The 25,142-nt window shown below is 40.4% G+C and overlaps 2 protein-coding genes across 3 annotated transcripts in view; one reads left to right on the top strand and one right to left on the bottom strand.

Moving 5' to 3' along the window:
* Positions 1-3,160: 3,160 nt before the first annotated feature.
* Positions 3,161-15,021, bottom strand: MS3_00000868 (uncharacterized protein). Its single transcript, XM_051208464.1, has 2 exons — positions 10,514-15,021; positions 3,161-6,640 (listed from the first exon to the last, which is right to left on the bottom strand). The coding sequence occupies exon 1, from the start codon at positions 12,232-12,234 to the stop codon at positions 10,723-10,725; it is 1,512 nt and encodes a 503-aa protein (XP_051074669.1). The 5' UTR covers positions 12,235-15,021; the 3' UTR covers positions 3,161-6,640; positions 10,514-10,722.
* A 4,541-nt stretch (positions 15,022-19,562) lies between these two features.
* SNAPC3_1 (small nuclear RNA activating complex, polypeptide 3) overlaps positions 19,563-25,142 on the top strand; it is a 29,093-nt gene continuing 23,513 nt past the window's right edge. The window contains exons 1-6 of one of the 2 annotated variants that reach the window (XM_051209233.1): positions 19,563-22,232; positions 22,267-22,570; positions 22,603-22,695; positions 22,728-22,870; positions 22,905-23,075; positions 24,542-25,142. In XM_051209233.1, coding sequence (XP_051074667.1) covers positions 22,048-22,232; positions 22,267-22,570; positions 22,603-22,695; positions 22,728-22,870; positions 22,905-23,075; positions 24,542-24,803 — 1,158 coding nt within the window. In that variant the 5' untranslated portion in view covers positions 19,563-22,047 and the 3' untranslated portion in view covers positions 24,804-25,142. Of the gene's footprint in view, positions 22,233-22,266; positions 22,571-22,602; positions 22,696-22,727; positions 22,871-22,904; positions 23,528-24,541 lie in introns of those variants that run through there. The other variant, XM_051209234.1, reaches the window with a different exon arrangement.

The following is a 25,142-nucleotide window of genomic DNA, read 5'->3' as shown; positions in this document are numbered from 1 at the left end:
TCTTTTTTCGTGTCAAACAATTGTCTAATGTTTCCTTCGCTTGCGGCTTTTTCCGCCGTCGTTGCTAAATCTTCCACATATTTACGTTTGTCGGTTCTGATGCTCCTCTTCACTTGTTTGTTTACTTCTGTGTATTCAGCTTGTGCCTTGGCTTTTTCTGCTCTTGTTCGACTGGTATTGATTGCTGCCTTCTTGTTCCTCCTTTCCTGAATCTTATCCAGTGTATCAACAGTGATCCATTCCTTGTGGTGGTGCTTCTTGTGGCCCAGAACCTCATGACATGTTGAAGTGATCGCCTCTTTTATCCTTCTCCACTTGCTCTCCATAGTACTTCCCCCTCCATTGAGTGAATCGTGAAAGGCGTGGAACCTATTACTGAGGACTATCTTGAATTTGTTGAGTTTGTCAGTATCCCGAAGAAAAGCCGTAGTAAACTTTTGTGATGTTGTCCGCCTCATTTTCCAGTGCTTCTTGAGTTTCAACTTTATCTTGGTGACCAGCAAGTGATGATCTGATGCTATATCAGCTCCTCTCTTGGTTTCGTATCCTCCATCGTCCTCCTAAGCTTTTTGTTGATGCAGATATGGTCGATTGGTTTTGTGTAGTGTAATCCGGTGACGTCTATGCGGTTTTGTGTATGCGTTTGTGTGGGAATATTGTGGAGATAGACCTGACAACCTTATTTTGTAAATAGTTTTCAATGTTATTCCTATTTGTTTTGTCAATTTTTCACTGTATGTACATTTATCATTAAATGACTGTACGTGTTGTTTTAGTCAACGACCTTGAACACTTTTTCCGTTGTAATTCCAACATAGCGTGACACACATTTTCGATTGCTCACAAATACACTATTACGCACATACCCATTGTTCTATTCTCGCTCGTTACCAAGTCAATTGCGTTCTAAACTGGATATTATCCTCATTTCAGACTGCAGTGTCATTTCCATTATATCCTACATCAAAGAAACTTATTGGCGTCATATTTACCTCTGTGGAATTATTATGCATTTATAATTGTGGATTTTTGAGACCAAAACTCAACAGAACACGCAACGACTAGCCGATTTAAGTAACGTCCCTAATTTGTTATTGCATTTGTAACATTTAACTTGTAAATATTAATATTACTATTGATTGCTATTAACTTTGTTGATACTTTTGCGTTTATATATTGTTTGGTCCACCACAATTATTTGGTGAGCCTCGATTATTTTTTTATAGACATTTACTATATATATCTACATAATTTTTTTATTGTTATTAATCGGCACGACACCATATTTTTGTTTTTGTCATTATGAACTCTCCGGGTAAACTTATTGATATTGATAGTTCACCGACCAACCTTCTAAACTCTCCACAACCAGAGGATAATGTTTTAAACTCAATCAACGCTATCTCGAAATTAAGATTACCAACGTACGGTGTTAATAATCCCAGGATCTGGTTTGCACAGGTTGAGGCATTATTTTTGTCGAGAGGTATACGCTCGCAAGCGACAAAATATGCATACATCGTAGGAGCATTACCCATAGAAGTGGCAGCAGAAGTCAGAGACCTGATAGATAACGTACCAGAAGCGGACCCATATGACAAAATAAAAGTAGCAGTAATCCGCCGTACTTCGCAGTCTGATGAAAAACGCTTACAGCAACTACTCACCGCATGCGAGTTAGGGGACAAAAGACCTTCACAGTTGCTTAGACACATGAGACAACTAGCAGGCTCATACAAGTTAGATGAAGCATTACTTAAGCAGATGTGGTCACAAAGGTTACCTTATAGCGTCAGACAAATTCTCAGCGTATCAGGAGCCTCTGTCAGTCTTGATGATTTAGCAGACATGGCCGATAAGATGATAGAAATATACCCCGATAGTCGGGGAATTTACGCGGTACAACCCTCTAGAATAGACGCTATGAACCCTCCTCTTGACATGCAGCAACAAATGGCACACTTAACACGGCAGCTAGCATCACTGCAGGCGACTATCTCCACCATCCATTCTCGACGCCCCAGATCTAGGTCCAGAAGGAGATCAGTATCCAGACATCGTCTTAGGTCACCTAAGCGGGCAGCCGGAATTTGTTGGTATCATTCGAATTATGGTGAGAAAGCACGTCGTTTCACAAAACCGTGCAACTTCACGGCAAGCAAGCCAGACCATCAGGGAAACGAAGTGGCCAGATAGTAATAGAGGCAGCTGTTACTGGCCAACATGTCAGCCGCCTCTTCCACATCAGGGATCGTATTTCTGGCTCAGACTTCTTAGTCGATACGGGAGCAGAAATCAGCATCATCCCACTCCATCTCTCACGCAGACAACATACGACAAGCACTAAATTGTCCTTGGTAGCGGCTAACGAATCAGTTATCAAAACTTATGGAGAACAATCTCTTATATTAGATCTCGGGCTCCGTAGAAGATTCACATGGGTATTCATAGTTGCTCAAGTCAAACGACCCATCCTCGGGGCCGATTTTCTTAGTGCGTACAACCTTTTAGTTGATATGACCAACAAGAGATTAATCGACGTAAACACACGTTTACAGGTAAATGGTACACTCTCCAACGACAACGAGATCCATGGTGTTCGAATAATGAAACCTGTGAACAACAACTTCAACGACATTCTAACAGAATACCAGTGCATTACGAAATCAGATTACCAAAAGGAAGGTAACCCACAGCTGGTACAACACCATATCACTACCACCGGACCACCTATTAGCGCCAGGGCGAGGAGATTACCACCAAGCAAGTTGCAAGTAGCTAAAAGAGAATTCGAACATATGATGCAACTTGGTATTATCAGACCATCCAACAGCCCCTGGGCCTCGCCGTTACACATGGTACCAAAGAAGGACCAAGATTGGCGTCCGTGTGGTGACTATCGACGATTAAACAATCAAACCATCCCGGATAGGTATCCTATTCCACATATACATGACTTCGCGTTAAATTTACATGGTAAATGCATCTTCTCGAAGCTCGACCTAGTGCGAGCATATCACCAAATTCCAATGGCACCGGAAGACATTGAGAAAACAGCCATAATAACACCTTTTGGTTTGTTTGAGTTTCTAAGGATGCCATTCGGATTAAAAACGCTGCGCAGACATTCCAACGCTTCATGGATAACGTAACAAGAGGCCTTGATTTCGTGTTTGCCTACATCGACGATGTTCTCATTGCAAGCTCATCTTTAGAAGAGCATATCCAACATGTCCAGACCCTTTTTGATCGTTTTAAAAACATGGCGTCGTCATCAATCCTTCGAAATGCATATTCGCAGTCCCAGCCTTAGAGTTTTTAGGACATTACATTGACTCTCAAGGCATCAAACCACTCCCAGAAAAGGTTGAAGCTATTACCAATTATCCCGAACCAACCTCGGTGAAGTCATTACGACGCTTCCTCGGTATGTGTAATTTTTACCGCCGTTTCTTACCACATTGTGCTGAAGTATTACAGCCATTAACCGATCTGTTGAAAGCCGACAAAAAAGGTACGAAGAGAGAGAAGAATCAAACATTCAACCTATCTCTTGATGCCAAAACAGCGTTTGAAAAAGCAAAGTCGATGATAGCTAATGCCACCATGCTACAATATCTAAATACTGACCCCACAACCCACTTAATTCTGTGTACCGATGCATCTCAAAAAGCCGTCGGGGCAGTATTACAACAACAGGTAAACAATATGACTACCCCCATAGCGTTTTTCTCCAAAAGATTGTCACCAGCCCAGGAACGCTATAGTACCTTTGGACGGGAGTTACTTGCTATCTACTTAGCCGTTAAACACTTTAACTTTTTACTACAAGGACGAACTTTTACCATCATGACCGATCACAAACCTTTATGTTACTCATTCCACACATCGTACGACCGACATTCACCTCGCGAAGCACGACAACTGGATTACATCTCCCAGTTTACGACACATATCCAATTTGTCAAAGGACACACCAACGTCGTAGCTGACGCATTGTCACGTAAGGACGTAAATACCCTGTTACGTAAACAAGACATCGATCTAGAAACCATCGCAAAACTACAAGTAGACGATGCAGATTTGAAGGCCTGCCAGGAGAAGTCTAACTTGAACCTTAAACCAGTACCCATCCCTTTCTCAAATACATCTATCATTTACGATGTTTCAACGGGTAACAATCGCCCTTTTGTACCTCTAGCATGTCGTCGACAGGTATTTCATCAACTGCATGACCTTTCTCACCCAGGAATCAGAGCCACAATCAAATTGGTTACTGAGCGTTTTGTGTGGCCAAAAATCAATTCAGATATAAAACGATGGACGCGAAGCTGCCTACAATGTCAACGCAGCAAGATTCAGAAGCACACGATCAGTCCAGTTGGCAAGTATCCCCTGCCGGAAAAACGTTTTCAGCATATCCACTTAGACATAGTTGGTCCATTGCCACCATCTAATTCATTCACTCATATTCTCACTGCGGTGGACAGGTTCACAAGATGGGCCATAGCATGCCCTATTGCTGATACTTCTGCAGAAACAGTAGCCGGCGTATTCCTTGACCGTTGGATAGCAAATTACGGAGTACCTTCTATCGTCACTACCGACCGTGGTCCCCAGTTTCAGTCTATCTTATTTCAGGAATTCACAAGACTTCTGGGCGTGAACCGCATCAAAACAACAGCCTACCACCCAGCAGCTAACGGCTTGGTCGAAAGATTTCACCGCCAATTGAAAAGCTCGCTGATGGCACAAGATGATACGACAAAATGGAGTGACGCATTACCACTTGTACTCCTGGGTATCCGTTCAACTATAAAGGAAGATATAGGTTGTACAGCTGCTGAGCTAGTTTACGGTACAACCCTTACATTACCAGGTCAACTAGTGGACCCAAACACTTTAACACCAACGGACCCAAGTCGTTTTGCTAGCCAACTGCTGCAAACCATGCAACGAATCAAAGCCATACCGCCTCGTGAACATAACAATCGAATACAACTCAACAGAAATCTAGAAACATGCAAGTTTGTCTTTGTTCGAGTTGATGCTGTTAAAAAGCCATTGAAACAACCTTATGAAGGACCATATCAAGTAATTAAAAGAACGACCAAACACTTCATAATCAACAAGTGTGGAAAGAAAGAGACTATCGCTATCGATAGAATAAAGCCTGCTTTCTACGAAGCACAACTTGACAAAGAACATACTATTTCACTGAACCAACCCCGTCCAGCAACCACCACTACAGCAGACAGGGAAGAAAAACTGAGTATCAAACCTACTTGTTTAACGCGCTCAGGCAGAGCCGTAGAAAACCCAAACGCTATGTACATTTCGCCGAATAAAAAAAATCTAAACAAACAATTACTGATGTACTATACGATCATACTCACCCGATTTTTCCTAACAAAATCCATGATGTTTTTTTTCCCTTTTTTTTACAGTGTACATAATTAACCATATTTTTTTCCCCACAATTATTCGTTTTGTCACATTTTTTTCATAGAAAAAAATTTGTTACAATAATAAACGAGTAAACTCTATTTAATTATTCATTTGTTGTACACACACACACACACAAAATAAGCAGTTCATTTTTTTGGGGGGTCAGTAACAGTCTGCACATTATTATCATTGTTGGCAAACCAAGCTTTTAAATGACGGTATTCTCATTACTTTTGTTTGTCATGCTATGCCATATCACCACTATTTTCACTCAATAACACACTGTATATTGTTAACGTACATGTCATACGCATCTCCACATTGTTAATTGGTTATTATTGTAAATTTTTTTTTTGGTATAAAATTTTTATTATTGTTATTGTAACCAGTGTTACCTCCGGACACTCTGGGGGGAGCTATGTGGAGATAGACCTGACAACCTTATTTTGTAAATAGTTTTCAATGTTATTTCTATTTGTTTTGTCAATTTTTCACTGTATGTACATTTATCATTAAATGACTGTACGTGTTGTTTTAGTCAACGACCTTGAACACTTTTTCCGTTGTAATTCTAACATAGCGTGACACACATTTTCGATTGCTCACAAATACACTATTACGCACATACCCATTGTTCTATTCTCGCTCGTTACCAAGTCAATTGCGTTCTAAACTGGATATTATCCTCATTTCAGACTGCAGTGTCATTTCCATTATATCCTACATCAAAGAAACTTATTGGCGTCATATTTACCTCTGTGGAATTATTATGCATTTATAATTGTGGATTTTTGAGACCAAAACTCAACAGAACACGCAACGACTAGCCGATTTAAGTAACGTCCCTAATTTGTTATTGCATTTGTAACATTTAACTTGTAAATATTAATATTACTATTGATTGCTATTAACTTTGTTGATACTTTTGCGTTTATATATTGTTTGGTCCACCACAATATGGTGCCGCCTATGACCAGTTTATTGAAGGCACATAGTGTTACGGGAGAACTGAAGACATTTGGCGGATTAAAATCTTTTATTGTACATTAATAATTTACTGTGTTTTTGGATGTAATTGTTTTACTTAACTTTTGAACTTGTCTGTTTATATCATTATTTCGGACATTTTGGTTTGGTATTTTGGTGCTCTCTTTATCTTTGGTTTGGTATTTGGGAGTTTTGCTCCGGGAACCTACAAAATTGAAGGTTTGTTTTGTAATTGTTATAATCATTGTTGTTTGAACGACGTTTGGTCGACTATTTGTGAATTACGAATAAATTTGATACATAAATTGGAGCTTGGTTCTGTTGTTAATTTGGGTCCGTAATTTGCAAGTAGATCGATAGTCCGTACTTCAATAACTGGAACGAGCAAAACTTGGACGTAACATAAAGTTCTTCAATTATTGATTCTGTGTTCATACCTTGGATTTGTCTGGATATTTTGAGTCCAAAATCCTGGTCTTATTGGTCGATTTTGTTTGGATTAATTCAGATTTGTTTTGGTAATTGATTATTTGGAACAACAAATACGATGGAAACACGGAGCAAAAGGCTGAAGGAAAATGACGAAATGGATGGTAAAATTTCTAAAGCTGTTTGTGGTATTTCTGATGTTAATGATGATAAATGTGATGATGTTAGTATTAATAGTATGTCTTCTAGTCAGCTTGGTACCTCTAGATTAAAGTTAGATAAAGCATTACTGAGGAAAAGGAATTTAGAGAAGAGACTTGAATTAGAACGGCAACTTAAGATGTTAGATCTACAAGAAGAGGTTGGTATCGCTGAACTAGAATGCAAGGCCATCGAGGACGATGAACGATTACCCGTAGATAAATGTGGGATAAATGCTAAAGTTAAAAATTATTCGGATTGTGATACTGGGTGTAATAATCACTCAGGGGAGGTATGTAACATCTCAAAGGTCGATCGGGTTGGGGAACTGAAGGACACGTTACATACAATGGTTAATAACATGGTTTCACCTAAGATCGATATGATGTATTTTGATGGGCAACCGGGTCAGTATTACCGTTTCACTAGTCAGTTTAATAGCCTTATAGAGAGTAAACTGTCAGATAAGAGCAAATTGTTGTCGTATTTATTATATTATTGCAAAGGAAAGGCCAGAACAGCAATTAAATCTTGCGTTTCTTTGCCCAGTCATTTGGGCTACGACAGGGCTAAACGAATTTTATATGATTTATTTGGTAAAGTACGTCCTGTTGCACGAGAACTAATTACTGAGTTATTAAACCAAAAATCTGTCGGAGGATCAGCTGACGTATTAACTGACTTTGAGATTAAGTTGCGTAATGTATGTATAACGTTGAAGGGAATGGGATACATGTCTGACGTTAATTCTACGGCTAATTTGGAGGTAATAGTTTCATGCTTACCACTAGAATTGCAGAATAAGTGGGTGGAAGTCGCCGATAAGATCATGATGCATGGGAAGGAGCCGAGCTTTGAAGAATTTGTGGTCTTTGTAGAAGAGAGGGCCAGAATTGCCCGGACCCATTATGGTAGATTAGTACAGTGTAACTCAAGGTTCGGTAAAAGTAATTCTGAAGGCCAAGCTGATAGGAGATCACGCTTTCATGCAATTAGACGAGACCCAAATAACTCAGTCAAGGTATCACGTTGTGAAATCTGCGTAGGTGATCATGAGGTGACAGATTGTCCAAGGTTAGCAAAATGAATGTAAGAGAAAGGAGGCAGGAGGTAAGAAAACGTGGTCCATGTTATTTATGTTTGAGGAAAGGTCACTTAGCTATGTCATGCAAGTCAGGCTTCAAATGCGACGTTGAGAATTGCAAGGTTAGACATAATTCATTATTGCATATTGATGGTATTGATAACCATGTGATGAACCTAGCTAAGGATTGGAACTCCTCAAAGGTTTGTTTGAGTATCGTTCCAGTCAGACTATACAGTCCCAAAGGATGTTTGGAAACATATGCACTACTAGATAGTGGTTCGGACACTTCTCTTTTATGTGAAGAATTAGTTAATCAGTTGAGTATTAAAGGTAAAGAGACTTCGATGAAGGTGGCGACTGTGAACGGAACTACCAATTGTGAATGTTTGGAGGTAAATTTAGAGGTATTTTCATTAGATGAACGGGGTTCTATAAGAATCAACAAAGTTTACACGACCAAGAAACTTCCGATCGATCATGCAGCACCTTTAACCGAACTCCAGCTGAAACGGTGGAACCATTTTGAAGGACTTAACTCTTCCGAGATCGCAAAGTAATTTTGTAGGAATACTGATTGGGTGTGATGCTCCAGATGCACATTGGGTCCTAGAACAACGTCTGGGGGACAGGAAGCATCCGTTTGCTCTGCGTACTCATCTCGGTTGGATGATTATAGATCCTAAGGGAGTATCAAGGTCTCTACATCAAGTTCAGTGGTGTCATTGTTCCACTAATGATATTTTGCGAGATTTAGAAAGATTATATAATCATGAGTTCCAGGATACAGATACGTTTCGTAATGGATATTCTATCGAAGTTAAAAGAGCTCTAGAAATAGTTAGCAGTTCGTTTAGATTGGAGGGTGGTCATTTCCAAGTTGGTCTACCATGGAAGTATGATAAACCAAGGCTACCGAATAATTTGGAACTAGCTGAACGCAGACTAGAATGTTTAAGGAAGAGGTTTATGAAAGATAACAGTCTTTTGGAGAAATATCAAGTTGTGATGAATAAAGATTTAAGTAAGGGCTACATCATTGAAGCTAGTGAAGAGGAATTTGACCATGATGCTGTGTGTTGGTATATTCCTCATCATCCTGTTATCAACCCTAAAAAGTCTGGGGAATCGAGAATTGTTTTTGATTGTGCGGCTGTCTATTGGGGTTGTTCTCTTAATGATCAGCTTTTGAAAGGATTAAATGCTGTAAATAGTTTGACTGGTGCACCTTTACTACCCAGATTGGGTGAAATAGGATTAGCCTTTGATTGTGAAGTGTGTTTGGAGAATTCGGTTAACATTAAGCAATATAATGTTGGTGGGTCTCGTGATGAATCTCACGGAAAAGTGACTAACAATTCACTTGTACTTACAGGAGATTTGATGTTTGTATTGGACTTGCGTAACAACACTACTAAGCAGTGGTTCGTACGATTTAATTTGTGGCTAATGATTATTGGGAGAAAGGCTTCTTGTTCTGCGGACTCAAATAGTTGTTTGTGTGTGAATATGCAATGGTGCCTGAAGCCGTGTGTTAGGGTTATTCATCTTCTAAAAGAAGTAGAAGAGTCTAACAATGTTATGATTTGGAATCAGAATAAAGAGTTCGTGGTAAATAAAGGATTTAATGGATTGGTCCTCTATATGGGTTTATATATCAATGTTTACGTTAGCGTATATGAGCTTCCATGGAGGATGAAGCATTTTGTTAGATGGTTGATATTGCAGTTGTTTATGTTGGCGCAAATATTTTCGAGACGTTTGTCTAAGGAATATGTTTCATTGTTGCAACTTAGACACAAATGGACTCAACCAGAGATGAACATAGGAGAGAGTAACTTGGTGACGACATGTACTGGGTTTTTAGAGAAAGACAAATGGTTATTAGGTCTGGTAAGGAAAGTGATACCTAATAGTAATAGGTTAAGATCGATGGAGTTGCGGACAAGCGAAGAGATCCTGGTAAGAGATATTAGAAAACTGCGTCTAGAAGTTGTAGATATTAGGTAGCTACTCGGATCCCTAGGCGTACTGGTGTAAGTCCTAGGGATCACGAGATTGTTGGTATATTGAGTGTTCGTTGTTGATTGTTTGTGATGCATATACTTGGATTCTTGTTGTCTATTTATATGTCTGTGAAAAGAACCAAGGTTCTTTTGGTCGAGAGTGTTACGGGAGAACTGAAGACATTTGGCGGATTAAAATCTTTTATTGTACATTAATAATTTACTGTGTTTTTGGATGTAATTGTTTTACTTAACTTTTGAACTTGTCTGTTTATATCATTATTTCGGACATTTTGGTTTGGTATTTTGGTGCTCTCTTTATCTTTGGTTTGGTATTTGGGAGTTTTGCTCCGGGAACCTACAAAATTGAAGGTTTGTTTTGTAATTGTTATAATCATTGTTGTTTGAACGACGTTTGGTCGACTATTTGTGAATTACGAATAAATTTGATACACAAATTGGAGCTTGGTTCTGTTGTTAATTTGGGTCCGTAATTTGCAAGTAGATCGATAGTCCGTACTTCAGATTCAGATTTGTGTAGTAAGGACAGAAGGCCTACGGCCTGTGTTATTCCTTTTCTAGTATGCTTCTGTGAGTGTCCAGTCTTCTCTTGAAAGAGTCAATTGAAGGTGCGGATACCACTGCTTCAGGTAGCAGGTTCCAAGTATTGATGACTCGGTGTGAAAACCTGTATGCCACGGGTATTTTGTTCGTTCTTGGCTTTTCTACTCGCCTGCTATGTCCTCTGAGGTGTCCCGATCTAGTGGGAAGAAAGAGAGAGAATAAGTTAGGTCCGAAATCATTTCTCAGTATTCTGTACATCAAAATTAGATCTCCCCTTAGTCTGCGATAGGACAGAGTAAAGAGGTTCAGTTTTTCAAGCCGCTCTTTATATGATACACCCCGGAGTTCCGGAATTGCACACGTAGCTGCCCTCTGTACCTTTTCTAGTATGTCTGAGTCACCTTTTAAACAGGGGCTTGCAGCCTGAACACAGTTCTCTAACTTAGTTCTCACTAAGGATGTGTATAATGTGGTGAACATGGTAGTATCAAGCTTAGTGAATGTCGTTTTTAAAGCCCAGAGGGTTCGAAACCCCTTAACTGCGACCTCCCGGCAATGGGCCGTCGTCTTAAGATCATTGCTCACTGTCACCCCTAGGTCCTTATGAGACCGGACTACGGGTAATGACACATCCCCTATGTTGTACGTTTTAACCTTTGAATCCCCCAAGTGCATGTAGACACACTTTTCCGAGTTGATAGGCATTAGCCACTCTTTAGACCAGTTTATCATATTATTTAAGTCCGCCTGAAGAGTAAATGCGTCTTTGTCTCCAGTTATAACTCGCCAAATTTTTGCATCGTCAGCGTATAATAACATTGGAGACTGTACTATACTTGTAAGATCATTAACGTACATTATAAAAAGTAAAGGACCTAGGACGGAACCTTGGGGTACTCCACTAAGTACTGGTCTCCAGATGGAGCACTTGGAATTTATTCTTACTTTTTGCCTACGACCTACTAGGAAATCCTTAATCCATTTTAAAAGAGGTCCGGCAATACCAAGGTTTGCCAACTTTAATAGCAGTCTATTAGTTGGCACCTTGTCAAAAGCCTTACTGAAGTCTATGTAGACAACATCCACTGAGTTTCCATTGTCTAGCGCATTAATCCAGAGCTCCCTAGCTATAAGGAGGTTCGTTGTACAGGATAGACCCTTTCTAAAACCATGTTGTGCCATGTTCAGCAAGTTATTGGTTTCCATAAATGCTGTTATGGTCCGTTTGATTATCCTTTCCAGTATTTTAATTACAACACTGGTGAGGCTTACGGGTCTGTAATTTGATGGAACTTGTCGTAGACCAGTTTTATGTATGGGAGTGACGATTGCGTCCTTCCAGTCCATAGGTAACACACCTTGGTCAAGTGACATTTTGAATATCACAGTCAGTGGGGCTGCGATATATTCGGCAATATGTCTCAAGATTTTAGGGTGTAGTTCATCTGGTCCTGTTGACTTCTCCATGTTTAGGGTGCTAAGAGCCTTAAGCACATCGTTTTGGTCGAAGTCCATGGTGAGCAGGTGGTTTGTTGACTCTGTAATTGGGTCTTATTCTTTCTCTAGAGGAGGTTCCTGAGTGAAAACTGCCCCAAAATAGTCAGCCATAACCTCAGCTTTTTCCTGATCTTCCTCTATCATTTCAGATTCACTTCCTACTTTAATTAGGTTGGGAATCCAGTGATGACTCCTTGTTCTGTAGTTTATGTACGAGAATATCCTCTTGGGCTGCTTGAGTGCAGATTCTGCCAGCTGCATTTCATATTTTCTTTGCGCTTCCCGAATTTTAGTTATACACTCGTTTCTTATCGATCTGTAGTGTTCCATCGTACCTGCTGTGCCAAGGCGGATGGCAACATCCCAGCATTTCTTCTTTTGTCTTAGTAAGCGTCGAATATCCCGCCCTAACCAGGGATGTCCGTGCTTCTTTTCCTTTGGGACAGTCCAGGGTATATATGGTTGAGTTACCCGATTGTATAACTGCCTGAATAGAGTCCATGCCTCTTGTACTGATGCCTTTGAGTCAATTTCCAAGTTCTCAGCCGATGCTGCGGAGTTAATTGCCTGCATATCTGCCTTCCATATGTTGGGACGGGCCGGCGCAATTGTTTGAGAAGCAATTTCAACCATGAATTTGAATAAGATGACTGCATGGTCACTTCTCCCAAGTGGTGGGAGAAAAGCCGTTTGACCAACGTCATCACCGTGTGTGAAGACTAAATCTAAAAGAGAGGAAGAGTTTCTTAAGTCGTATCTTGTGGGATCTCTAATGTGTTGGGATAATGCTAGTTCAATCGAGGTTTCTAACAGTTTGGAGTCGAACGACGACATAGATGACTCTACTTCTAAGTTAACCCAGTTTATATATGGTGCATTAAAGTCGCCTACTACAAGGCTTTTACCGTTGTTACACCAGGACTTAAGTTTACTGAGGAGAAAATCATCTGCTACACATTCTGGACTGCGATAAACTACAACTACTTCAATATCTTGCCTTCAGCATTTCAACTTACATCTCACCAGTTCACATGTCCCTGAAACATGTGCTACTGTCTCAGCTAATCTTATGGTTAGGGTACTTTTCGTGTACACAATAACCCCGCCTCCCCTTCGGTTTAATCTATCGGCCCTACTGGTTATGAAACCGGTCAATTGGATTTCACTATCTAATACTTCTGACGTTAACCAAGTTTCCGAGACAGCGATAACGTCCGGTTTTTCTTTATCCACCACTGACTTCAGCTCCGCCATTTTATTTAGTAGACTGCGAGCATTTGTGTAGCACACTTTTAAGTTTGTGGAGAGCTTTCCCTTGCCACCCAGAGTGGCTTGGGGATCGTTTTGCTCCGAACTTTTACAATCTGAAAACCCTTAAGAACGAGGTTTCTTTCACCGTTTCGGCGACGCTCGTTTATTTCCGCTTCTGCGGCTCTTCTCTTAATACGATCAGCTAGGCTGAGGTCCTCACGGACATATATTCCGGATCCAATCAGTTTACGTGAATTACTTAGAACCAGGTTCCTTTCTTCCACCGTGTTGAATGTAACCTTCAGGAGGCGGTTTTTCTGAGGACTTTCGGAATCCACCTTTTTTCCTATTCTATAAAGCTTACAAATACTAACTCCTGAAACTGTATCTGGGAGTAGTTTACTTAATGATGTCTTAATATGATTGAGATCATGTTCAAATCTTGCCTTTGGTTCAGTGTCTGAAGATTCTCTTATCTTATGAAAAATGACTGATCTCTCAGAGAGATCTGTCTTTTCACGCGGTGAGGATTTTTCTTCTGATAAAGTCCCTTCCAACGTCTTGCTGACCAGCTGCGTTTTGCCTACAGCCTTTTTCTTCTTATTTTTTTTCTTCTTACCGAAGTCCATTTGTCACCACTCAGAACAGCCACACCTGGACTATGTGAAACGGTGACAGTTTTATCCGGATCTTCTATTTCGACTAGAGGTGTATGACTGCCGATGTCAATATCAAGCGATACTTCATTTCTCGTTAATGTCAACGGAGATTTCACGCTCCCGTCAACCGCAGTCAGGTGTTTAATGGGTCCAGTAGCAGCACTTACTACACTGACACATTCTTCATCGTCAGTGCTCCTGTTATCAGTGCTTCCGTCATCGTTTTTCTTGCAGGCCAAAGCCAATAGGCCTATAGCCTCCTGTATTAGTACCTTTTTATCCGTGCAGCAGAACACACAAAGCCAATGCGAGTTAGGCTTCGAGCATCTTTTGTAAGCCGTCGGACTTAGTCGTGTACACATTTTGTGATACCACTTTTTACAGTCGTCACACTGCATTCCCTCCTCAACGGAAAACAAACAATTTGGTTGCCCACATTTGTGAGTCTTACCAACCATCGTAATTCGATTTAAAAGGTTTAAAAACAAAAAATGATAACAATGTGAACACAAGTGTTAGTCAAGGACTAAAAACAGGTACCCAGGACAAAATGTAGCAAAAAATTTCAAACTTTAAACAAAGAACTCTTAGTTAAAGTAGACCAAGAATGCTTTTTAGTGCAATAAGTACCAAAAGCAAGTATAATCACAACAAGTTCAAAAATCACTGCCCTTTTTGAAATTAGCGCGGGATGTTCTACAATAACTGGAACGAGCAAAACCTGGACGTAACACATAGGTTTGCAAATCTCTCACCAGTTTCGTTCATTTATCTCAGTCCGTATCGTCTCATGATGTCTTCATATCCAGTGTTGTCCGTTCCAAACTTGGCAGTTTGGTCTCCCATGATAATGATCAAGTCCCTTGTTGAGCACATCTCGACGATTGACTGCAGCCTATCGTAGAATTGGTCTTCAACGTCTTCATTGTAGTTGCTGGTAGGCGTATAGCATTGGATGAAGTTCATTGAAGTGCCCTCTCTGTTTGTTTTGAAGGAGGCTTTGATGATCCTTGGTCCATGAGATTCCCATCCTATATGTGCATTTTGTGCTTGTTTGTATAGCATCAATACAACTCCTTGTGTATGTGGGGCATTTTCTTCTTCACGGACGGAGTATAACAGGAGCTCACCTGAAGTTAGTCGTTATTGTCCAACTTACGTTCAATGTGTTTCACTGATCCAAAGCACCTTTAGGTTGTACCTCCTCATTTCTGCAGCAATTTGGAAGGCTCTCCCGGTGTCCCACATTGTACGAACATTCCATGTACCTAAATAAATGGTTGCTCTGGTTGTCAGAAAGGAAATCGGTCCCGTAACTTCCGAAGGAACTCGGCTTTCATCATGAGGCGTCGTAGTTCTTCTAAATGAAGACCTTCTGATTCCCAGGGCAGAGCTTAAAAGGTTCGAATAATATTTTCTAGTTAGCGGTTTTTAGCGAGATGGTTTTCTACGGGATGGGATCGCTAACTCCATGCGCAACCCTCCTCCTTTATCCGGGCTTGGGAACGGCAGTAGATCCCGGAGGGACTCCAGGCGGAGTTATTTAGGTTTTATACTTTATAGTATTTCCAAAAATAACTTCCTGTTTGAGGACTTGTTATGGTTTAGGCGTCTCCAAAATTTACATCTGATTCTTTATTCTAAAACCCTCTTAACAAAGGAAAAATGGCCGAACTCTCTGTGAGATATGTATCGTTAAGCGTTAAAATCTGGGTTCCACATTTTCACAATCTGATTTCACAACAGCCGTACAGAAATACCTTATTTCCTTGATTTTCTGGGTACTTCTGTGAGTCAGTTTCAGTTTGGGAAGGACAGGAGGCTCGATGGCCTATGTTAGTCCTGGCAATGGTGGTCTCTCAGTTCATACAACTTTCTTTTGAAAGAGTCGACGGATGGAGCCTCAACCACGTGCTGAGGTAGTGAATTCCACTCGTTGATGATTCGATGGGAAAGTCGATAGTCAGCTGACAAGTAATTTGTTCTCGGCTTGTGAACTTTTTTGGAGTGTCCTCGTAAATTCTCTGTTTTGGAAGACAAGAAAAATGAGGGCATGTTAGGTGCAAATTTATCACTAAGCAATTTGAAATCTGTAATCAAGTCGCCTCTAGTTCTGCGATATGACAACGGGAAAAGGTTCAGCTTGGCCAGTCGAGATTCATACGGAAGCTTCGCTATTCCGGGAACCAGCTTAGTTGCCGTTCTTTGAACCTTTTCCAGAAGCTCACTGTCTTTTTTCAAGCGAGGGCTGGCCGCTTGTATGCAGTACTCAAGTTTAGGACGTACGAACACTGTATACAAAGTCAAAAACGTCTTAGTGTCGATATGACTAAAAGCCCTACGTATTGACCATAACGTTCTAAAACCTTTGACGGCTATTGCACGACAGTGTGCAGTAGTCTTTAAGTCTTAGTTAACGATAACTCCTAAGTCACTATATGTCTGGACGACAGGAAGCTCAGTGTTATTCATCGTGTATGTATCTGTGCCTTGATGACCGATATGCATCACAACACACTTGGAAGTATTTATCGGCAACTGCCAGGTTTGAGACCATTCAGATAATTTCTTCAGGTCATTTTGAAGTTTTAAGCTATCACCCTCACATCGTATCGTTCTCCACATCTTGACATCGTCAGCATATAGCAAGACCGATGATGATAGGAAACGATGAAGGTCATTTACATACAAGAGGAATAGCACTGACCCCAAAACTGTACCCTGGGGCACTCCACTAAGCACGGTTTCCCAGCTAGATAACTTTGAGTTCACCCGAACTCTTTGCTGATGCCCAACTAAGAAGTCTTTTATCCACATCAATAAATTGCCTCCAATCCCGACTTTTCTTAGCTTATATAACAGCCGGTTGTGCGGAACTTTATCAAAAGCTTTACTGAAATCAATGAAGGCGACGTCTACAGGTAACTTTTGGTCCTTAAGAGCACACCAGCTTTCACGAGCCATTAATAAGTTAGTGAGACAAGAATAACCTATTCTGAAGTCGTGCTGCTTCTCCGAGAGGATCCGGTTTTTATCGAGATACTTAAACAGCTCCTTCCGAATAATCTTTTCTAATATTTTAACAACCACACTAGTTAGGCTAACGGGGCGGTAGTTCTCAGGTTTGTGTTTCGTACCTGTTTTGAAGACAGGACTTACTATGGCATTTTTCCAATCTTTCGGTAAGCGACCCTGCGTAACGGATAGGTTAAAGCATGTACTTAAAGGGCTTGCAACGAAGTTAGAAAATTCCTTCAGTAGCCTAGGATGTAATTCATCGGGCCCCGTGGATTTACCTATGTCAAGCTTATTTAGCAGACCAAAGACATCGAGTTCTTTAATGGTCACGCTATCCAGTGTATGTATGGGGGGATCTGTATACGCTGACGAGAAGGGCGCTTCTATGGTATACACGTTGCTAAAGTAGTTCGAGAACGCTTGAGCCTTACCAAAGTCGTCCTCCACTAATGATGAAGCAGTACTGTCTCCCCATAGAGCAGGAATATTTCCTTTTCTCCTTGTCCTTTGGTTTATATAGGAATACAAGCGTTTAGGACATTCTATGGATTCCTTAACAAGTTTTTCTTCGTACAATTTTCTAGGCTTACGGAGGGTCGAGGCACAAGTGTTCCGAGCCTTTCGATACTGAGATTTTGACTCATCAGTCCCCAGTAACCTAAATACATCCCACGTTTTCCTTTTCTTACGGAGAAGGATACGGATCTCCCTACTGAACCATGGTGGTGAGTTTTTCGGCCCCTTTGGTATAGTCCAAGGGATGTGGGGTGTGGTAACTTTTAAGTATGAATTTCGAAATGCGTCCCAGGCCGTTTCAATGGAGGACTCCGGGTCTATTGTCCAATCTATTAACGATGCTGAGTGTATGATGTCTGGTATGTTTGCTTTTTAGACGTTGGGTCGAAAGTTAAAACTGCGTGGTCACTTTTACCTAGGGGTGGCATATGATGGAGGTTCGCAACATCATCCTCATAGTGAGTCAGTATAAGATCTAATAAGGATGATTCAGTGTCCGGATCGTACCTTGTCGCTTCTTTCACATGTTGCACTAGAGCACATGTGATAACCCCATCAACTAGTTCCTGCTCGAAAGAATTCTCCGACGATTTAGTTCGCAGATTTTCCCAGTCTACCATAGGTGCATTAAAGTCCCCTGTCGAAGTCTTGCAACCCGAAAATTTACAATTTTTAGGTCCTTTTCGCCAGCGTCTAACCTATGTTGTAGTTCTTTCTCGGCTTCCCGTCTTTTAACACGGTCTGCCAACGGTAGGTCCTTTCGGATAAAGACTCCTGAACCCTTTAATTTGTGTCCATTTTGTAAAATTAGGTCACGTTCGTTCGAAGAGCCGAATACTACTTTAAGCAGTCTGGAATGATTTGGTTTCGAGTCCGTTAGACTCCCTAGTCTGTACACCTTTAGCAAGGTGACCCCAGTCATATTTTGAGGCATGAGTTGATTAAGCAGCTGCCTAATCAGTACAATGTCATGCTCAAAACGAGCTTTAGGTTCAGAGCTATCGCTCTCCTTAATTCTATGAAAAATAGCTGATCTGTCGCTATGATCAGCTTTCGATTTTTCAACCACTTTTACGGGGGCAGGTTTCCGTTTTATATCAATACTTTTCTTCCTTACAACCTTTACCCATTCGTCAACGGTGCTGGTAGAAGCAATAACAGTTGCGTCAAACCTAGTGTTGGGTTTTGGGGGGTTGTCGATGACCTGAGGGGTCGTGTTATGTTTACCATTTGAAACCGATAGAGCCTTGCGATTGCGGCTTCTAGGTGTTTCCTGTTGGATCCCATCTGGGAGACGGGGAACAGAAGAACCTACTTTCCTTGAGCTTTTTTTTAAGGCAGGCCTCTTTGGAGACTGCTTTTCCTTCTTTGACGGGCGTGAGTCATCTATCACCGGACTAACCTTAGTTTCCTTCACGTTGATTTGCGTGTCGACAGATCGAGTGCTGTTTGACGCGTTCCGACTATGCTTGCTAAAACACTTCTTTGCAGCATCAACCAGTGAGATGGCCTCGGTTAACAAGTTGTTTGCATCCGAGCAGCACTGTTGACAAAGCCACACACAACCCTTCTTACTGAACCGTTTGAAAGCAGCAGGCGTTAAGTTCGTGCAAACTTCGTGGTACCAGCCTTTGCACTCGTCGCACTGCATGCCGCTTTCAACAGGATAACGACAACCCGGACGTTGACAACTGCTTTTTTTACACTGTCCGGTCATTTAGGAGGGGTTCTTTTTTAATCTGTGATGATACTCAGAACAAAAAAAATTATCAATGGCCAAAAGTGAAGGGCTGTAGATTGCTAGGGCCAAAAGTACTAACAGATACAGTTGAAAAAGAGGTACTCAAGAGTACCAACGACAAAACAGTAAAAACGATACTTTAGTCGAATACTTTAACTGAAATAAATTCAATTAAAGTGAAAAACAGTAGTCTTGATACGTAATAAACGATCAAAACAAAGAAATTTACTCAGCGAGGAAAAATACCACTGTCCTTTTTAAATAGCGCGCGTGTGTCTTTAGTTTCCGTTGTCCATTTGATTATCAATACGTCTTTGTAGGCAGAACTATGGGCTTGAAGCTGTTCTATACCATCAAGACCCATAAATAAGACAATGGTTTAAAATTACGTGATCTCATAGATATTGGATAATGAACGTGAGAGCGCAGTTTAAAGAAAGTGCTGTAGACGGCTGTTCTTAGTATTAGCCTTTCGGATCGCTGGTCTGCTAGCTCTGTTTCAGGATTTATTATTTTCAGTTATACCATTAGTTATTTACTCGTAGTTTATATGCACTCGACATTTTCAGTATTTTCAAAGTGGACAACACTACCAGTCAGATATCTGATTTTTTAGTCATGGATAAATATTAGTTCTCTTCAGAGTTTAAGGCCACATAAAGCAGTGATATGAACAGAATCGGCCAATTATTAGTTGTTTCATGAATGTATGCCGTCTTAAATGTAGGAAATGTTTAAAAAGACACCTCCTGTCGTAGAGATGGTCCATTCTGCTATACTGAGGGAAGCAGTCTCAGTCCTGGCGACACCGCTTAGCGTGATGGTCTCACACTCGCTAAGGCGAGGCAAACTACCGGAAAATTGGAAGCTGACTCACATCACACCAGTTTTCAAAGGAGGTCGACGCAGCGAACCTTCAAGTTACCGACCGGTGGTTGTTCTCTCTATGCCTTCAAAAATCATGGATTACCTGATATGCGACGGTTTATACGACTATCTACTGTCCTTAAATTTCTTCTCACCCCAACAGCATGGTTTCAGAAGGGGCTACCCTTGTATAACCAACGTGCTGACTGCGGTGGACAGATGGACGAGCATCCTCGATCTCATGAGAAAGGTTGACATCATTTACCTAGATTTCTCAGAAGCTTTTGATAAGGTTAACCATTTATGTTTTATCAATAGGTTTAAAGATTGGGTGTCATAACACCTCTGATTGGTTGGCTCACTTCATATCTGAAAAATCGACATTTTAAGCTTAGGGTTAACTTCACTTTATCTCAGGCCATGGAATGTCCTAGTGGGGCAGCCAGCGCCCAGTACTAGGACCTCTTCTCTTCTTGATTTATATAAGTGATCTTCCAAGACAGGCATCGTCAGACATTAATTTCTGCTGATGACGTGAAACTTTGGAGAGAGATACGCAATCAAGACGATATACAGGCACTTCAGGAGGATCTGACTCGACTTCAAAGTTGGGCAGACGACAACAGACTGCAGTTACAACTTAAGAAACTCCTCTCCAGTAGTATCCCAAGTCGAAAAAGATTTAGGAGTCCTGGTGCCGTACGATTTGAAGTCTTACGCTAACTGACAAAAATGCCTTTCGAGCAAATCTTGCACTGGTAAAATTGAAGCGCATTTTTGACCAGTTTGATGAAAGAACTTTCACAAAATCTTCAACAGTTTTATTCGTCTTCATTTGGAGTACGGAAACATAGTATTTCCTCTCTCACTACAAAAGGATAAGGACACTCTGGAGCGTATCCAACGGCGAGCCACGAAGTCAGTTCAGGGACTCAAATTCAAACCTTACGAAGAACGCCTCCATTCACTAGACCTTTACCCATTCGAGTATAGGCGTCTTAGAGGTGACCTTCTGATGGCTTATAGTATCCTTAACATTTCTGGACATCCCCTTAAACACCTATTTAAGATTAGTCCCAATACCAACCTAAGGGGTAACACCCAGAAATTGGAGATGCAACATAGCAAAAGAGACTGTAGACACAAATTTTACTTCTTAAGAGTTGTCAAATGCTGGAATTCTCTGCCGTCTGAACTAGTGCAAGAGACTTCCCAGGAGTTCTTTCAGAGGAAACTTGACCTATTCTTAAGGACCAAGGATAACATCTCATTATGAGTTACCAATTTCTTTTTTTTCTTCCAATCTATTATAGTCAATATACCTAGGTTCCTACCTGGAGGTATTGGTGATCCCCTGCTACTAGACACGGGAGCCTGTTAAGCGAAAGCTTCTTCTATTCCGTCCACAACCATTCGAACTACGTTTAGACCTTAGTCGATTGTTCATGTCAAAATATTACCATACACTATCTTGCAGTTGTGATTATTAAGTAAAGGTAGCCATTAACTGTTCTCACTTCGGTATGTTCACAACAGCTTTATATTATTGAGTGCTGACAAGTGTTGTGTATTACATCTCTTTTTTCATACGACTAAGAGGATTTCAACTACGTAAATTCTTTAGATGTGAAGAAATAGCCACATACTGTCGATTTCATATAGCTATGTTAGACTGCCTCGCATAAACAATAATTTGCGTTATTGTAACGTTTACGAAATCCCGTGTTGTGTACATGACTTATGTAATTACTTTCTAATTTATTCTAAGATGTCTAACTGATGGAAATTGTCAGCATTGATTCGCCGAAGTTCCGAATAGGAGATCTGAGAAAGCAGTTTATTTCCTGTCTACCCAATGAACATAAAATATTGAAGGAAAACGAAGCTAGTGATCTTCTTACATCTGAGTTTAAGAAGATCGTAACTGATTCTTCAATATTCAAGCAGCTTGAGAATGATTGCAGGTAAATCTATATACAATTTGAGATTTTTGTTTAGTTTGGAAAATTTATACGTCGATAGAGAGTACACGACCTTAGAAGAAATCTTAAAAATCATACCATCGAGGAAAGATGAAAAGCAGCTGAAAACCCTAACTCATTTACTGAAAGAAACTGAAGGTTTGAATTCTAGAACATCAGTCCTCACAGCGATGCAAAGAAATCCTCGACCACTTGTGGATATGTCTTACCGAAATTCTGTTGATGAATCTCCAGAGGCCACAGAAGTCATCCCGGATGTATTTGTGACCGTTCTTGTCTACCGACCATTTAGCCTTCCTAACATTGATCCCTGTGCACAGGTATTACTGGTCATTTTTAGCGACTTTGTAAGTCTCGGCAACTAGTCATTACTCAGAGGTTGGTGCTGTTGTCCAAACAAAATCTCACGGTCTTAAGGGAAGCTATAAAGTGTTCACAAGATAAAGTAAGTGTTAACCTTGTATAAACAGTTGTCAGGTTTGGCTAGGAGACTGTAGCGAGGCGCTTGATAATCCTGAACTGCGTGTTTCGGCGGATAAAATATACCCTTCTTCATACTTTTTCATTGAAGGCACATTTTATGATGATTTGCGGAACACAAATAGCAAGAGCCTTGGGGAGTAAGTTATTTTGTTTACTTACGTTATGCCCTAGAGAGGTTATACAGTGGGCGAAAAGCAAGAAAGAACTTAAGACGTATGGGCCTTTTACATCATTACCAATGGAATCAGTGACTCTCGCAAATCTTGTTATTTGTATTGGAAAGCCATATTTCTTCGTACACCAAGGAAATTGTGAACATATGATTATCTTCTCCGATATCCGGTGGGTTTAAGAACTCATTCCTTAGTTCTGGCATTCCGGTTTATCTATTATACTAGCAATTTATTTGAAATTGTGGTTAACCTCAACCTAATCAATTTGTAAACTATTGCGTCACCAAATCGACTACTCCTAACCTATTGTTTGGCTAAGTAAATGACCATTCTGGGATCCCATATCGGTATTGCGAGGATAACTTACATTCAGGACATGGGATTCTTGAGCCCTAGCAAGTGAACCCTGTTGCTCGGTTGGACATAGGCTTCGGACATTAAAAGGATCACCGAATAGTTTAGAGCGTGGCTTCAGTAAACTTTTGACGCCATTTTGTTAACTCGAATAGTCAGCACTAGTGGCATGTCTAGGAGAAGTTGAAGATTTATATTTAACGAATTATTAGTGAGTAAAAGAGGGATTGATTGTGAATAAGGTGACATCAAGTTCTGCTAGATATATAAGGGTGGGTGTTAGTTCCGGGCTCCAGACCTTGCGGAATCATTCTTGAAGAAAGGAACGAATTTTCACTTTACTCTTGAAAAACCTGGAAAATAAACTGGTCTTGGTGTCATTTTGACTAACTGAAATGAGTCACCGCAGAGCTCAAATGCTTGGAGTAATCAGTAAATTAATATTAGAAGGAAATGAAAGGGAAATATCGCCAATAAATTGTAAAATGAACAGCCACGCCAGTGTGGGTCCTCATTATTCTTCTTCACATTATTGTGCAATCAGGAAACTGCGGCATGTTGCTGTTGGCTTTAATATTAATTCTAAAGTCACGACCTGTCAGAATGTTTCTGTTATAACGCTCGCTTTTATTTCGTCTAATGTTATAATAGTTGGTTTCCCACTTTTACATGTATGGGACGCTAATTTACCTTAGACGAATATCTACACTAGATTCCCTCCCAGTGTCTATTCTACAGGACGTCAACAGAACTCAAATCAAGAAAACATGACTATCCTGACCACAATGTAAATATACTTCCACACCAAAAACCCGACACAATCCAACAATAATGTACAATAATAAGTGTGAGTAATAATAAGGATAGGGTAATATATAACTTATCTGACACCTGTCAGACTATCTACATGTCTGACTAAGCAGACAACCAATCATTGTCATTCTCGCCCACACATCAGTTTCAATGCCTTTAAACGTTATTTATCATTTGTTTCAGAAATAAACACAGCAAGTGTTTCGGTCACTGGTTGTTTATTAGATATCGGATGATATGAAACCATTATGATCGACATTCTGACTGATACATTAACCAGGTGACTCCGCAACACATTGTACTGAAAACATGTCTCTAACAGTTTGGAATATACATAACTCGCGAATTCCTCATCACTAGGATAAAAAAAGGCAATTTGCATGCTGTATGCTATCGTTTAATTTGGAAGTTTAAAGCAATAAACAAGTTTCAGACAGCTATTTTCACAATTTTTTTTTTAAACTTCAGTCTTGTAGATCGTGATTCATGTCAAACTGAGTCCTTATTCCCAATGCTCACCGGTCGATGCAATGTACGTGTAATGCATTGTTTCGTCTGCAGACGTCTTGCATCCCGCTGGATAGTTACAGAGTGTGGGACAATTTTACCTGTCGATCCATGTCCAATATGTGACGTATGCATCCGACTGCTACTTTACACTGCTGATGGAAAGAAGATTAATCCGCGTTTTAGAGTTTTGATGTATTGTGGAGAGGAAATTGTAGTGTGAGGCCTCATGTAAATAATTTAAAATAAATACTTTAAAAAAGCATTTCACTTTTCACAAATCAAACTCTAAAATTACACTAATAGCAATCTTCAGCTGTTTTTCTGTAGAATTTCGTTAATCTAATTAACAACACGTTGTTACATATCCTTCACTGATAGTTTACGTTTCCACCTAATTCCTATATATTTCAGACAATAAATCTTATGGGTCTTCCTAGAGAGGAGAAAAACAATGAACAAGCAGCGAACACAAACCCATCAGTAGGAGAATCAAGCGCAGATAAAGTTGCGGCTGCTACTTTTGGTGTTTTATCTGAAATTTCAAGTCTCTTAAACACAG

Source organism: Schistosoma haematobium, chromosome 1 (genome assembly GCF_000699445.3).
Source record: "Schistosoma haematobium chromosome 1, whole genome shotgun sequence".
In the NCBI taxonomy this organism is placed as follows: Eukaryota; Metazoa; Platyhelminthes; class Trematoda; order Strigeidida; family Schistosomatidae; genus Schistosoma; species Schistosoma haematobium.
This window is presented reverse-complemented; position numbering and strand designations above follow the sequence as displayed.

Coding starts and splice junctions, on each gene's coding strand:
- MS3_00000868 (XM_051208464.1), bottom strand. CDS start 12,234: ATGGACTTCGACCAAAACGATGTGCTTAAGGCTCTTAGCACCCTAAAC.